The 16,434-nt window shown below is 38.8% G+C and overlaps 1 protein-coding gene across 1 annotated transcript in view; it reads left to right on the top strand.

Annotated features, from left to right (window-relative positions):
- The window catches only part of LOC122796318 (ATP-dependent translocase ABCB1-like), a 329,590-nt gene that overhangs the window by 192,942 nt on the left and 120,214 nt on the right, over nucleotides 1-16,434 (top strand). The window contains exon 17 of the mRNA XM_044064705.1: nucleotides 6,610-6,810. Within this exon, the coding sequence (XP_043920640.1) occupies nucleotides 6,610-6,810 (201 nt within the window). The remainder of the gene's footprint in view (nucleotides 1-6,609; nucleotides 6,811-16,434) is intronic.

The raw sequence follows: 16,434 nt of genomic DNA, 5'->3' as shown, positions 1-16,434 counted from the left end.
TTATTTGAAAAAAGTGCAGATAAAGGTACTTAAATTCTCTTATACGTCCAGTTGAATACAGCTAGATGTTAGCCAGCCAAAGCTGAGGTTTTTAAGCAGAAAATATTTCAAACTGTACCACTTAAATAGGCAAGGACAGGAAATCAAAGAATGGGGCTGCCCCCACACCTGCAATTACTGACAAATAATAAAATTCAAGCAAGCAGTAACTGAAGGATAGAGTCAAAACTTCCAGTTCAGTTAAGTGTCTAAACATGTCCTAAAGAGTATATATGATTGTGTAGATACTGTGTCTAGGACCATTGTTACTGTTAGTTTTGATGATATATGCCTGTTTACACAACCAGAAGCTTGCTGATTGAAGTAAGTTGGAAATTTCAAATTCTTCTTTAGATATGGAGGTGTTGTTTTGTCTGTCTGCTGCTCAGAACCTCAAATAATTTAAGAAAAGAGGGAAATTACTTCAGGGAGAGTCCATGATTTTTTAAGTCCACCATTACAAACATCCCAAATCCACTACTTCCTTTAAGAAAAACAATCTCTGCCATCTCTGGGCAAACAGAACAAAGAAAGAGATGGCAGAAAGGGGACAACAACAACAAACAGGGATGCTTTGCAAAAAGGAACTGTCTAGTACTTCAGAATGGCTGTCATCATTCCATCCACCTCACCTCCTACCCCTATTTCCCTAAATCTGTCCCAGAAACTCTGTACATTCCTGTACGACAACAGATTGTATCAGATTCTTAGCGATTCATGAGGGTTCCATTTGGCACTGGATAGATATGCCTCCTTATCTGAGGGTCTTAAGCACTTGCTCTTCCTAGGAGTCCTAGGACCAGTGCTTTTAGATCAAAGGGACACAGTCCCCTACTCCAGAATTTTTCTGATTCTAAAGAAAGAGCTTTCATGGAGACCAGTTTTAAATCTCTCCTTTCTCAGTTTGTATGTGAAAGCACCAAAAATTCATAATGTTGACCCTTCAGAGTCTGTTACCTCTCTTCCCTCCTCTGAGATTTATGGTAACATTACATTTAAAGGATGCCTATCTTCACATTATTATAGCTCACATTATCAGTTATCTTCATTACCCTTTGGGTTATCTACAGTTCCAAGGGCGTTTACGTAGTGTCTGGCTCCAGTGTTAGCCCTTTGCAGATTGTGTGGCATTCACTTATTTCATGATTTAGATTACTTACTTATCTTTGTGGATTCTTTTTCCTAGATGTCAAAAGCCCTTAACATGGGTTTTGCTTCTTCCTATGAATTTGGGGTTTCAGATAAATGTACAAAAATCCTCCTGCTCTGTCAAGCAGAACTGTGTTCAGGGGCTACCTTTTAAACCCCTCCCACCAAACGGCTTTTCTGAGCTTCTCTAGTCAGTCTCAGAATAGCTCGGGATTCTAGGGGTTGTGCCTCCTATGGTTCCTCTAACCAGGTTAAACATGAGACAAATTCAGTGGTTTATAAAATAAAACCCACATGGGCCCAACATTCTCATCTTCTGGAATCTCAGATTCTAATTTTGGGTTTTGTCAAAAAGGAACTACACTAGGGGAGACAGTAAATGGCCCTAAATCCAGTTCTTACATTTTCTTCTCATATTACAAGTCAATCTGTAGCTTCAGATGTCTAATGGGGGCAAAGGTGCAAGACCTTTGGAACTCATTAGACATAGCAAAGCACATACATGTCAAAGAGATGATGGCCGTGATCCATGCCTTAATTTTTGTTTTCATCTGTGGTCCCCAGAACCTCTTCAGGTGATTACAGACAGCAACACAGTGATGCATTATATAAACAAGTGATGCAGTATATAAACCAGGGGGCACCAGGTATTACCATCTATGCAGGCTGACTATGATGGCTTGGGAGGTAGCTCTGCAGCACTCTTTAAACCTCCAATCATCTTACATTCCATCAGAGGAAATTATAGTGGCAGACAAGTTGAGCAGTACTGGGGCAGAACCTCATAAATAGAAATTGAAAGAGTGGTCTTCCAAGAACTGATTGACTTGTAGGGAATACCTCAAGTATATCTATTTGCCTCAATGCAGACAACTGAACAAATTCTGCAACAGGGCTCATTGCAAGCAAGCTTGAAAAACAGATGCATTTTCATTTCCAATACTGAAAATGTTCCTTTCTGCATTTCCAGCCTTTCCAGTTGCCAGGGGTCATGTGTGACAGAGGCTGTAAAGTAAGGTGTACAAAACTGTGGTGCGAACAGTGTTACTGCATGGTACAGACACCTGGGCAGTAAAGGCAGACCAGCTGAGGAGGCTAGAGATGATGGAGACAAAGTGCCTCAGATGGGTTGTGGGATGTATACTGTGGGAAAAATGAAGAAATGAGAACATCAGATCAGAAGCCAAAGTAGCTACAACTGCAGTTAAGGTCAGTGAGTACAGATTACAGTGGTTTGCACATGTGTGCAGAAAAGCAAAGGACAGTCTGATGAAGAAGCTTTGGGAGATATAGGAAGAAGGCAAGAGGAAGTAAGGCCACCCAGCAAAAAATGGCTTGTGTGAGAAGACCTCTGATAATCTTGTACTTATCATGCACAAAATCCTCAAATTTCTCACTGCTACAGTAGCTGCACCAAGCTGCCATGCCTGTACATCTGTATATCGTTAGTCTTTGGGATGTAACCTCTTTTGTATACTGTTATTTATATCTTTTGGAGGTTCAGGATGAGTAAGCTATTTCATTCTTTATGGGCAAGACAGTCCTCTACACCCTGACTGTGTTACTGTAAATGAGACTGTAACAATCGATGCTTTTTAAATCATTAGCAGTCTATAATCAAAGATTAGTAAGGCTCTGTCCTTGGTCTCCTCCTCTTTAACATTCTCACCAACATCCTCCACTCATCCACACAACAGGCCTCCCTCAGATGACTCCACACTCATTTGCCATCTGACAACATGGCCTACCTCCAAAAAATATTTCCCTAGACCATGTATTTGTGGTACTGTTTGACTTACGAATATGCAGGCAATGCCTTGTAAGCCAGGCGTAGATAACCCTTCAGCAATCTATAGGAGTCTGAGAAGAGGGAAAGGGCTTTATGATGCCCTTAGTAAGGCAGGTTTGTTACACCTTGTATCCTTTTTGTAAGGAACCTCTCAGGTCGCTTTAGTTGCTGTATATGCTTGGTCAGGTACATACTGAAGACAAGGATGCAAAATTTCTTTGATGGCTGTCCAGAATTTTTTAGGGTTATGTTTTATTATTGTTCTGAAAAATATTATAGTTTATTTTTTTGTCTTCATTAATTTGTTTTTAGTACAACTGTGAAGCATTCTGAAGTTTTCAAGATATTGAGGTGTTTTATATTTTTGCCATTCTTTCCATGCTATTTCCCTATCCTGCAGTGGAATTCTACTCTTTTTGGGTAGCCAAATTACACAATTTATTTTAGTGTCTTCCTTCTAGGAGATTATATGTTCATAAGTTCATAGGTGGTTACTAGGTTAATGACCACAATGGCCTTTTTAAGCCTAGCCATGCATCCCAAATCTCTGACAAGTTCTGATACCCTTGATAAGTGTAAGCAGGGGTTTGGGCGATGAAACATTTACAAGCAGGGGCCTGGGAGATGAACCATTTACAGGTTGCCTGTGTCCATTAGAGACATAGGTGCCTAGCCAGGGATACATTTCCTGTCCCCCATCCAATTGTCCAAGTTAGACTTTAATTGTGTTTTGGGAGGAACTCTGCTTCACATAGATGGGGAGCCTGTTCCAGAGAAGGGGTGCAAGGCTATTTAGGATATTCTGGAAAGCTGTACTGAATTCATTTACAGCATCATCTAAGGGGAGGATTTTCAGGACATTAAGATGACGGTAGTAATGAACATTTTTGAGTTAAATCTGGAAAGGTAGTGTGTCATTTTATAAACATGCTGTTTAAGTGGATGTGTGAGATGTCTGATTTTATAGACTGGGAGATGATCACTAAGACAGTCAGACATTGTACCTGAGGTGGTATATTTGCAAGGGTCTGATACTAGGATACAGTCTAATAGGGAATTTGATGTCTTGCTACAATGTGTGGGGCTATTAATTAGTTGTGTGAAACCTAATATAATCACACTAGGTGTAGGGAAGTTAGAGTTTTTATGCAAGCAGTTGATATTAACATCACCCGGTACTTTTTCTTTTGGAATTGTTATGGATATCCAATATAGGACATCTTCCAGTATAGCTGTATTGTTACCAGGAGGGATGTAAGAGACAATAATATATATTTGTTTATAATTTTTTAATTTCCAGAAAGTAATAAGTTCTGCTAAACTGAATTTTGGTACTGTTTGTTGTATGGGGAAATGTGGCAGTTGTTGGGAAATATTAAAGCAGTGCCACCATGTATTCACTTTATATGGTCATTACCAATTATATTATAGCCAAGGGGTGTAACTTGTTTATGCTAGGTTTAAGCCAAGTTTTGGTTACAGTGAGAATATCCCTGATCTAGGGTGATCCAGGCATGTAGTTCAACCATTTTATTACTTGTGATTTCAACATTAATGGCAATAAAATTAGATTACTGGGGTTGGGGCCGACCCTTGGAGGGTAGAGCAGTGTGTGGAAGAGAATTGTCTTGATGTTCATTGTAATAGGTGGGGCCAGGATTAGGGTGAATGTCTCCTTCTAGGAGGATTTTAGCATATTGGGCAATTAGTGTTACTTGTTTTTTGGGAGAGTATTTTTCCACTTAATTTTGTTTTGGTTTGAGCTGAAATGGAGTTAATCAGTCTATATTTGGAATAAAGGTAAGGAGCATCATTTTATTGTATAACAGAAACGATGCCTTAAGAAATATAAGTTAATTTAAAAGTATAGAAGCAGAGTTGTATTCGGCTCATCTAGTGCTCAGAGTCATTTCCTTAGCTGATGCCCTTCAACATCACTGAGGAGTGAGCAATTGCTACACAGAGCATTAAAGCAATGAAAATGTATATAAAACTTTCAGTTTAAACTCCAAACAGTTGCTGTACTTCAGACCACACATCATAGCTCTCAACCTATTAGCATAAAATATCTGGACAAAGCCAAAAATAATGGGGGACAAAGCCCCAAAAATAGGGACAAATTTTAAATATCAGTCCTATAAACTTAGAAAGTTGCTAGAGTAAAAGGTATTGTGTTACCATGCATTTTCTTAGGGGTGTGAAGTCTAAAAAAGAAATGCTTACCATTCTTTTGTGAATTCAATCCTCACTGATGTGCCATAAAAGTCAAGGAACCCACACATTTTGAGAAACAGACAAAAAAAATATTAGGCAAAAATCTGGACATTGTGCAAAAATCTGGACAGCTGAGAGGTATGCCACACATTAAGATTATGCTGCTCAGTTTTGACTACACTTGCCTATACCAACATTTAAAAGCCAGTATGGACAAAACAGCAGTCAGGATCAGACAATTTAATCTCCTAACACTTCGTACCCAGGGTAGCTACCCACTTCGCCAACCTTAGTTATGCTTGCTGTGTAGAAGCGAGTGTGTTTTTTACTACACAAAAAGACATTTAAAGAGGAAATGTTATCTGAGGTGAACAGTGGGTTTCTTTAAAAAAAAAGGGTGAAGTGCTTGTATTAATAATCTCACAGTGCACTTCTGTTCTTTTAGGACTTCTGCTTGGTTGTTTCATTTGTAATAATAATGCCATTATATAACAAGCAAAAACACACACACCATAATGCCTCACTGCTTAAGTGCTGCACATAAATAAGCGAGTTTACTTCAATGACTGAAATTTCATTTGACCAAGACCATAATACCGAATTTTCAAAATACTGAAAATTCATTTGACTGAATCTCATTATACTGAATTGTAAGCCATAGACATGGTGTGGATGCCTTCTCTTGTGACTTGCTTGTGATAAAAAGAATTGCTGTAACTTATAGTGCTGACTGTCAGAATACTGATAGTTATGTCCAAAGTAGTGTTGTAGTGTTTCTAAATGTGGGTATGTCTGTTTACATTTTTATGGGAAGTATCTCAAGTAATATGGAGGATGTTTTGTCTGTTCCCAGCAGTAGTAGCAGTGCGTAGACTACTGTAAGGTAAGTAAAAGAAATATGCCCTTTTCCCCACTGTAGTGTGATCCTGGAGTTGAGATATATATATATATATATATATATATATATATATATATATATATATATATATATATATATCTATATATCTATATATATATATATATATATATAGTTAGGGGGTGTGGAAGGTGTACCCCCCCCCCCACCTAGTTTGGTTTTATATTGTCCGGTTTCTGTTAAGAGGTTACATAAGTAGTTTTTAAGTTCTGGAAAGAGTTAGTCATTGGTGTTGTAAGTGTGCACGTCTATGGTTTACAAGTTAATATTTTGAAATGTAGCATTGTAAGGTTTCAGAATTATGAGTTTCAGTCAAGTGAGTTTTCAGTATTTTGAAAATTAGGTATTTTGGTCTGGGTCAAATGAAATTCAGTCAAATGAAATTTCAGTCATGTGAAGCAGACCCAAATAAGCAGCTGGTTTTCAATGCACTGATTTATCTTGCAACCCATGTATAGGCCAGGAAAATTTCCTAACCTGCTTTAATCTACGTGCATTTTAGAGCAAAGAACATGAACATGAGTATGAAGAAACTGATAATGAATTAGAAAGTGAAACGGACATCAGTGATCAAGATGCAGATGAAATAAATGAAATTGAATCAGAAATTATTAGAAGAAACTCAGTCAGACGTCAGAGTAGCAGAGCCTCCACCAGAAGAAGGAAAAGTGCCAAGAAACCAAAAAAGGAACAGAAAGTAAAGGTAGAGTATAAAGTAAAAATAAATGTTAACTGTAACAGCCGTATTCTTATCTATGCATCAAATATTACATCTGCTTCCTATTTTTCTTTACCTTGCTTTTCAGTTTGATTAGCTTTTTTGAAGTACAGTATTGGCTCTTAACATAATGGCTATTTTGTTGTCTGAATTAAAAACATGGAAATAAATGTTAATAAATGCCGTCTACTGACAGAAAATCTTTAACAAGAAAAATGTTCTTATGATGAACCATTTAAAAACCCATTACAGTACCTGGAAGAAAACAGAGCACCAAACAGAAAACCAGATAAAGATGAGTTTCTGAACAACAGAGAATATGCTTAATTTCATTGATTTAAAATAACAATTTAGTTAAAACATCCATCCACAACCCCTTTTCCCATTTTTGCACCTGGGGTCGGGATGTCACTTCAACACATCTAGAGCCAAGGTTTACACCACTGGGTGGCTAGCCCTGCCTCATATCTCAGTTAAAACATCTTTTTAGCAAAAATATAAGAAATTTAAAATAGCATGATCCTGTTCAGTCTGTCTGATCCATCATGTTTGTCCTTGAGCTGCTTATCATATTCGACTTGACACTCCGTGTTCTAGCCTCAAGCACCTCTAAGAATTCTCCCTCCCGTAATAGATTCATAGGGAAGTTCTAGCCTAGTTGGCCTTGTGGGCCATTTTAAACCTAGTCAGTTTTTCTTTTTGTGCTTGAAGTAACCTATGCCATTTGGTTACAGTTTGGCCTTACCCATCCCATGATCGATAATTGTACCCCTGATGAGAATAACTGGAATCATACCATAGATAATTTGAGGGGACCCATGAATCGGACACAGCATTTAGGAGCTGCCTCTGTCCATTAATAGTACAAGTGGCAGTCCTAGGATACATTTTCAGTTTCCATTCCATCAATCTAAGTTGCACTTGAAAATGGACAGGGATGAACTTTGTTTTATGTGTATGCACCAATTTATTATTTACTGCAAATCTTGTTTGTTGCATTAGCATAAGGATGTGATCTCGCGCAGTTAAGTGCTTCACCACATTTTTCCCTGCAATTCTTAATACTGTATGTTTGGCCCACGGGTCTGTGTTAGTGTTTTCTTTCATTCCTCTAGGATGACCTTGAGATGGCGTCTTTATTTTCTCTGCCTTTCCTCACCATTTTTTCTAATTAGCCACTTTCTCTCAGTGATAATTATGATCGTGTGATTTTTTCCTATGTGGAGTTGTTGTTTAAAAATGTTTACTGGTAGTTGAATCCTACATAGTTAAATACTTCAGATAGTTGATATTGCTACATATATATTTAGAGTTCATAGGTATAATATACATGATAGTTTATACAGTAGAGTTTGAATTATGTTTGCTATATAGCTGGTTCTTGAATGCTAGCATTTGCATACAGACATGGAGAAGCAAGCTAGCTTTAACAAATGTACATTGTGCAGTCATAAAACCCACCTCAAGAATTACATGGCCTCTGTGTTTATTGAGGTTGCCACATCTTCGGTTAATTGTGAAGCTCGTGCAGTGTCTGAGACAGGATGAACAAGCTGATACTGAAAGGCCTCCTGCTACCTGACCCAGAAGTAGCCAAACCAAAAAAAGTTTCAGAATCCTCTGCCTTTGAGTCCTCATTACTGATTCCCTTATCTAGACCTTCAACTTTCATGCCTTTGGGGGTCCCTACTGCTGTGATGTCTGCCCCTCCAGAGGGAGGGCTGGATTTAACAGCTGGAGCAGTATCTTCAGATCTGGTGAAGGTTGGTTCAGCCTTACAGGAATTGGGAAGTATGATTTCCTCCCATAAGAGTGGATCCACAAGCACCAACAGATTGCTGTTCCACCCAATGAGTCCATTCTGTAGGCATCAAACCTCTGCTCAGAAGCAGCTTCAGTCCCCTGAGGAATCAGGAGACACATCCCCTGATATACCAAAAAAGAGGATGTGTAAGAGGAAACAGGCTCTCCACTGGAGTCCCCACCATTGATACTGACTCTGAGGATTGAGAGGGATCCACACAGTCCCCTTCAGCTGGCACCTTATTTGGTGAAATTTCAGATTTATTGTGCAGGAGGCAAGCCTGACCAATTAACCCCATCATCACCTAGCCAGATGAGGAGGTATTATTTGAGGCCTATGGGATGGCACCAACTATGTCCTGGGTGGTACCTTCAGCTGATGAGTTGATTGATTAAGCAGTGAGGAGCTTGATATCTGTGAGACAGTCTCATGTAAGCTGCACAAAATTCATCCACCAAAAGATAAACAATACCTGGCCAGATCTTCTGCAGTTGACACCAACATTTTGATGGTAGCCACTAAAAAGAGAACCTTCTGACGATGTTATCTCTATCCATTCCCCCAACAAAGGCTCCAGGGCAGTGTCTAGACTAGGGAAGTATGGTAAGCTTCAGGCATCTATGCACTGAGATCCCTGAGCTATGCCACACATATGAACAGATTTCAGAGAGATTTGTCCCAACAGGTCCTATCTACTCTGAAAGCTCTCCTAACAATAGAGTCCATGAAGCAACTGGAAGCTACCTTGACTACCATGTCCAGTGTCACAAACCGGGGTGACCAGGGCATCTGGGACTGGCATTACCATGAGATACTGTGCATGACTGTGACTATAACAGTATAGCCTTTAATGTCCCATTTGATGGGGTCTTCTTTGTTTAGCCCAATTGTGAAAGAGAGAATACAGAAGACTGAGTAAGATGGTAAGGCCCTTTCTGCTATTCTGATGAAGTTTGAGGTTCCACAAAGAACCTAGAATAGGAACCAGAAAGAACCTCATTCACTCTGGTTTTGAAAGTCCAAACATCAACTGACTCTCTTTCAAACAGAGTCAGCCTCAACAGAGGTGGCCTCTTCAGTGGACACAGGCCCAGAGGCTGAGGGAGTCCACAGAAACAGGGATATCATGGGCCTTCTTAGACAGAAGACCTCAGAATCCCTAAAGGTCTGCCTGACTGCTCACTCTGGAGACAGTCAGGGACTGCCTCTCCCTCTACCAGGCATTGTAGCAGGCCACCATAATGAGACAAATGGGTAAGAAGGATAATATCCATGGACTATTGCATTCCATTTTTGGTAACTATTCTCCAACCCAGCAGCCCATTGCCAGGCATTCCACCCAGTTGGATAAAAGCCACTGAAAGAGAGCACTTCTCTGCTCATCAAAAGAACCATCCAAGAAGTCCCACCAGACTAAACACGGTCAGGATATTATTTGTAGTCAATGCTACCTGGTCTCAGAGTGAGTAAATGGATGTGCTGTTTGGCTCTCCAAGATGCTTACCTTCTCATAAGCATAGTGAAAGAGCTGAGGATATTTCTACATTTCCAAATAAGATTTATTTATTCTCAGTTCAGAGTCATACCATTTGGTCTCACCACTGCCCAAAGGGTACTCACTAAACATATAGCTGCCATAGCAGCCCGTCTACAATTTTTGGGATTTTCCTGTATCTGGATAACTGGCTATTGTGTGCCATCAGTGGAAGTTTCTTTTGTAGGCCAAGAGCTACATTCTTCATTTTTGCCAGTTTCGCAGAATCAGTGAACCTGAAAAAGTCTGATCTCAAGCTTACTCAAAAAAGCATTTTCATAAGGCGCCACCTGGATACCACTATTTTGATAACCTCTCTTCCACCAGACAGAGTTCAAACTCTACAATTTGCAGTTCATTTTCTGCTTCTGAGAACCAAGGCTGATGGTGGAGAGGGGTTAAGAGTGTTATGCCTGATTAAATCATTAATATTGAGGTAGTTCATAGATAGTGGTGATTACACTCCAGTATTGTGAAAAAGAGAAATCTGTCCTCCTAAAGTATGAGACCCAGTCTTAACAAATGTTAAGCGCCCCCATGCTTTATATTCACAGTAGGCAACTAAAACTGCTAGTCTTTCGGCTTTTCCCAGTTAGGGGCCAGCAAATGATGCTGGCAGAACTGAAAAAACAAAACAAAAAACAAATTGTTTTTGCATGCTGTTTGTGCCAGCAATATGTCCCTGATGTTTTGTAATGTAACAGAATGTTTAACATTGTCTTTCTGACAGTGCTCTTTGAATGCTGGCAAAACACTCAGCAATTTTTTTTCCTCTGTAACTAGTAGTACAATTGACAAAGCTTCATACAGTACAAAAAATGATTGGGTCTCCAGTCATAACCCTTTATTATGTTTTTCTTTTTTTATATGGATGCCAAGATTCACATCTCGAGCTTCACTCTTGAGGTGAATTGGCAACCATGTCTCAAATGCAGAATCAGCCAGCTATGGTCGGCAGCCCACTTATAATTCTGTATGTTCCACCTGGCTCACTTCTAAGGAAGATTTTACAGTGGCTTCTTCAAGCTCAGTGGTCACTGCACCTTCACTATTATGTACGACCAAAATTATTACATATTCTTGAAGCAAGCATCTAAAGTGGTGATTTCAATCTTCAAAGGTTCAAGCTGGCAGATTATTTCATCCTTTTCCCCCAACAGTGACTGTGACCACTATATTGCTATATTGCAATAAATATCCCTTGACTAGGGAAATTATGAAGGAAGAATGGTCCAAATTCTATGGACAGAAAATGAGGTTAATGTTCACATAAATGTCTTGGAGGTAAGGGGAGTTTCCTACTGTTGCAGGAGTCGCATGACTGCCTTCAGCAGGGCATGAGATCTATCCAAGCAGAGAACATAATGGTAGTTTGGTAGATCAACAAGGGAGGAGGAATCAGATCTTACCCTTTATGGCAGGAAGTAATGAGGATATGGCAATGGGCCGTAGCCTTGAACCTCTTTCTGGTAGCAACATACATCCCACAGATACTCAGTTGCTTGAGATTGGTTCATGACTCATGGGTAGTCCCTCAATACAGTAATAGAATAGCACTCAGTCACTGGGGCACTCTTTGCTGTGGTTTCTTTGCCACTCTGTACAACACCAAAATGCAGTAGCTACTTTGCCATGATTCCCTTTCCAGGACAGCCACCAAGGGACAGTTTGTCACAGCAATGGCCCCTGGCTTCTTTATGCTTGGCCACCTCTTCCCCTAATGTCCAGATTTCTGTAGAAAACAATGAGGTGGAATTCAACAATTATACTCATAGGCCCCCTACTGGGCAGGATAGATACATTTTCCCTATGTAAGACCTCATCTCAAGGAGCCTTTCTGCCCTTGGATCCAGCTCAAGATCTTATATCACACCCCTCTAGGAAGAGTCACCCAGACTTGCACCACCTAAAATTAACTGGTTGTTTTTTCCAGTTCCAGTGATGACCATTGATAATGCCTTCCCTATAGAAGTGGTCAGAATTCTAACAGCTTCGCAGAGGACTTCTACTTGTAAGGTCTACAACAGAGAATGGAAAATATTTGTATCTGGGCTTGTGCACAGAACACTGACCATTGTTGGCTCCAGTTTTATACAGCATGTGCTCGTTTCTCTCTTTAACACCTTTATTGAATTAGCACTTGTGACATAGGCAAATTTACATTTATACAAAAGTAATCAAACTGTTTTAACAAATTAACATTAACAAACATTATACTTCACATATATTGCTATATATCATATAACCTAAGCAACATTACATAAATTATTTAATCCCTGCCCCTATTTTTAAAACCGGCTCTAGTTTCTCCATCATTAAGGTTTACCTGCATCCTATTTCTAGCTTATATACTGGCTTCCAGGAGCATTCACTAGCCTCACAAAATCTGCAAAGCCTTTAAGGGAACCTTTTTACTGAGACCTCCCACAAGAGATTAGTCCACCCTTGGGATCTGAATGTGTCGTGGAGGTGCTCACTAGTCCCCCTTTTGAACCAGCCTCTTCTGCTAAGCTAAAATATCCCATCAGCCAAAAGGATTTCTGAACTCCATGCCTTATTATTATTTTCTACTCCTTTCTTAGCATTCCATAAAGATAGTTTCTCAAAGAACAAACCCATCCTTTCTTCCCAAGGTTTCTACTGAATTGAATATTTCTCAGTCCATTTCTTTACCAGTTTTTTTTCTAAGCTATACAAAGGAGTTCATACTATATATATTGGATGTGCATAGGCAACTGCACTCCTGCCTTCACCAAACTAAATCCTTTAAGAAAGACAGACTGGTGTTTATCTCCTTTGCCCCTAACAAACTGGGCAAGAAGGTTTCAAAACTGTTATTTTCCAGTTCCAGCTATTAGACTATATTCCCCTTATTTATACAGCCATCAGCAAGAGTCTTACTTATAAAATGAGGACTCATTCTACTAGAACTGTTGCAGCTTCCACTGGTGCCTTCAGAGCTTCTTCAGTGGATGCAGTTTCTGAAGCTGCCACATGGCGTTCCATGCATAGCTTCATCACGTATTATAAATTGGATTGCTCTGCTATGGCACGAGCAGATCTTGAAGGGTGCCTTGTCATAAGGCCACCTGGCATGCATCATAGCTTGGGATTCTGGCCATGTCAGATCAGGTGGACTGAATGAATAGGATATGAAAGTTATGTACTTGCATAATGATAGCTCCTTTTGTTCATGTCCCTCTGATATGACAATCCCCCTTCCTTATTCTCTTAAACCAGAAGGATTCTTTGGTTAGAGGCTATTTACTCCCTATTCAGGCTAAAGTATCTATACCTTGGTCTTAGGGTGTCAAACAAGAGTTGAGGTAACTTGAGGGAAGTGGTGCATTATGGGAGGGATAATTCTTAGAGGCTTGAGGCTGGAGCACTAATACTGCAGAGACCGATCTGACAAGCTGCTCAAGGACCGACATGTTGCACTGATCAGACATGAATTAAATATCTTTTATTATGGTAAGTACGTGACTTTTGTTTTTATTTAGATTGCAGATGGAGACATGTTATTGTTCACATGTAAAACAAACTTGATTGTCCACGCAATTAGTTCATTGATTTATTATGGAAAAAAAAAAAAGCCTTCCATGTGTTATGATTAAATTTTAATGCTTCCTTCCCTCCTAGACACCCCACTTTATCAGCTTGTCACACCTCCAACCTTTTTGATTATTTCATTATTCCTTGCCATATGTGTTAGAAATTATGTGTAGATTCTTTGACCAGTACAAGTCATCTTTCCCTTGTCCATTCACTTCATCACTCCGTCTGCCGAACACTTTCTGTAACCATATCCAATGTGTTCAGTTAATGGAAAGGATGTATTTTTATTCTGAAATACTGAGAGTAATTCAGGCTGAGTAAGAATATACATGATCCTATAAACTAAAATCAGGTAAATAAAAAAACAAAAGATATTACAAGCAGAAGTTCTGCGTGGAATAAGTTGAAAACAAAAAAATATGTCACACTTAGCCTGTGATGCAGTGGTGTAATCATGGTGCACAATTCTTTATATCTCATGGTATACATTTTCTGTTTAACGGCATGAGACATCATATTCTCTAGCAATCAGTTGTCCTGCTTCATTTTGCAGCCAGTTTTTGGTTCTGTTTGTCATGATTTTAAAGGTGGTGGGAGTAAATAATCCTCTCCACTGAGGAGGTGCTCAGAGCACTGTTAATAGTTAGACTGTAGATGATATTTGTATCTTCTGCACTTTGTTCAGTGTATTCACCAGTGTAAATGGCTTTACAGATACAGAAAGGAAGTGTGGAGGTATTAGTTTCAGAAAATACGTGCTGGAAGAAAGTGGCACAGGTGTTTTCTCCAAGGGAGTGTTATTCTTTCTGTCAGAAATGGTACTTGCCCACTAAAAGGTACTCTCAAGCAATATAGTTTATCTGTTTTTTCAGAAGTATCTTAGTCTACCCCAAGTAATGAGTGAGAAAAACTGTTAGAAAAACAGTTGAAAAATATCTCATAAATCACAGCCTGTACAAGAGGAAGAAACTTCATCTAATTTTCCCCGTATAACATTTTGTGGTGGTAGAAAGATATACTGAGCCTGTCTGGTCTGTCCTTTTGGTGAGTTGAACATTTTTTCCCCTCCAGTCCTCATTTCCTTCTGCATGCTTCTTAAAAGCACTAGCCAATAACAACAGTGGTATTGTATTGGGTAGTTATATAAATGCAGAAACATCCTGGGATCAGAGTGAACATAGAGAAGTGCAATTTCTCTTACCCCAATAATAAACATAAAGCAGGAAACAAAGTAAAAAAAGGAAAAAAAAAACATCAGTTCTTTTTATCAAACTGGATTTGGACATCAAATGTAAGTAAGGGTAGACATTTTTAACACCATCTCCTCACATTGATTGATTGATGGATTGATTGACATTTGTTGACCAGGAAAGTCCAGTGGGTCAGAATAACCCATTTTCAGTGGAGGCCCAGGAAGAAAAGCACCAGTAACAAATTAAAAATTACTACAGCAAACAACTAAACAAAAATTATTATACAATAGGATAAGATTTACAGTAATAAGAAACCATACAAATATAAATAGCATTTCTTAGTGATAGAAATATGCAGAACACATTACTTCCTTGTTCTTCTACAAGTCAGCAACATTGTCTTTTGGATTTTGTGCTGGGCTTCACATCTGCCTCAGTTTGAAAGAATGTTTAAGTACAGCCAAAGAGCTCATTGCTCACCTGTCTCTGCACCTACTAGATACTCTTACCTCCTTTCAAGGATTGATGCGTCATTTGACCCTCATTTGAACTTCCTGTACCTGAGTTTTGCTCACTGTTGAAGACAACATGTGCTTCCTGGTGTTTGCAATCTCTGAAGTACCCATGCTGAACTACATAACATAAAACATGAAATGTTTAACAACCTTTAAAGTTGTTGGTTGATGAAATGTGTACATCATTTCTGAACACTCTGGTAATATATTGCTGCTAAGGCTTTGTGTATTACAAGGAATTATGGTCCTTGTTCTCTGAGCTTAACCAGTGCATTCTATGTACTTAAACTACACCCTGAACAAATAATAAATTGGTAATGATCCAGACCTGATAAAAACCCCTGTAATATTCCTGTTAAAGTTTATAGCTGGTGCAAGAAATTATTACATTACTACTAAATTGACTTCCTTCCATTTTACTGTAAATTATATTTAATCACTTACAAGTTAGTTGGCAAGGATACTCAAACATCAATGTGTAAAACATTAACTGAGTGAAAGTTTACTTGAAAACGAGCCCGGATGGATGTGTTTAATAAACTTCATTGATATTAGAACAAACCCCAAAACATTATTCATCACAGATGTATTTTATTTTGCCTAAACTGTGTGGATGTTCCAGGTATTGCACTGGAGTACACATATGTGCTTTGGGGGGTATTATTGTTTGTTGGTATAATTAACTTACTTATGTGTTATACCTTGATGCATAAATTGTGGCTGTATATATAAAATAATAATAATAAATGTGAATTAAATATATCGGAATATCCAAGCTGATAAATACCTCTTTATGTAATGTGCTGCTATCCCCGTAGCATAAGCCATCTCTGTCATTATGGCTACATCTTATACAAAAAGCTCTGCTAAACATAATTCCATTTTTTCTATGCATGGTTTTACATTATAGAATGCTTCTTGAATTAAACGTTGTAGCATATTCTCGCATCTGTAAATATATGCTTTTTAGCATATCCTTGTATCTGTAAATATGTTTTTGCTTTA

This window comes from Protopterus annectens, chromosome 3.part0, assembly GCF_019279795.1.
Source record: "Protopterus annectens isolate FY-2018-M chromosome 3.part0, PAN1.0, whole genome shotgun sequence".
Taxonomy (NCBI): Eukaryota; Metazoa; Chordata; order Ceratodontiformes; family Protopteridae; genus Protopterus; species Protopterus annectens.
This window is presented reverse-complemented; position numbering and strand designations above follow the sequence as displayed.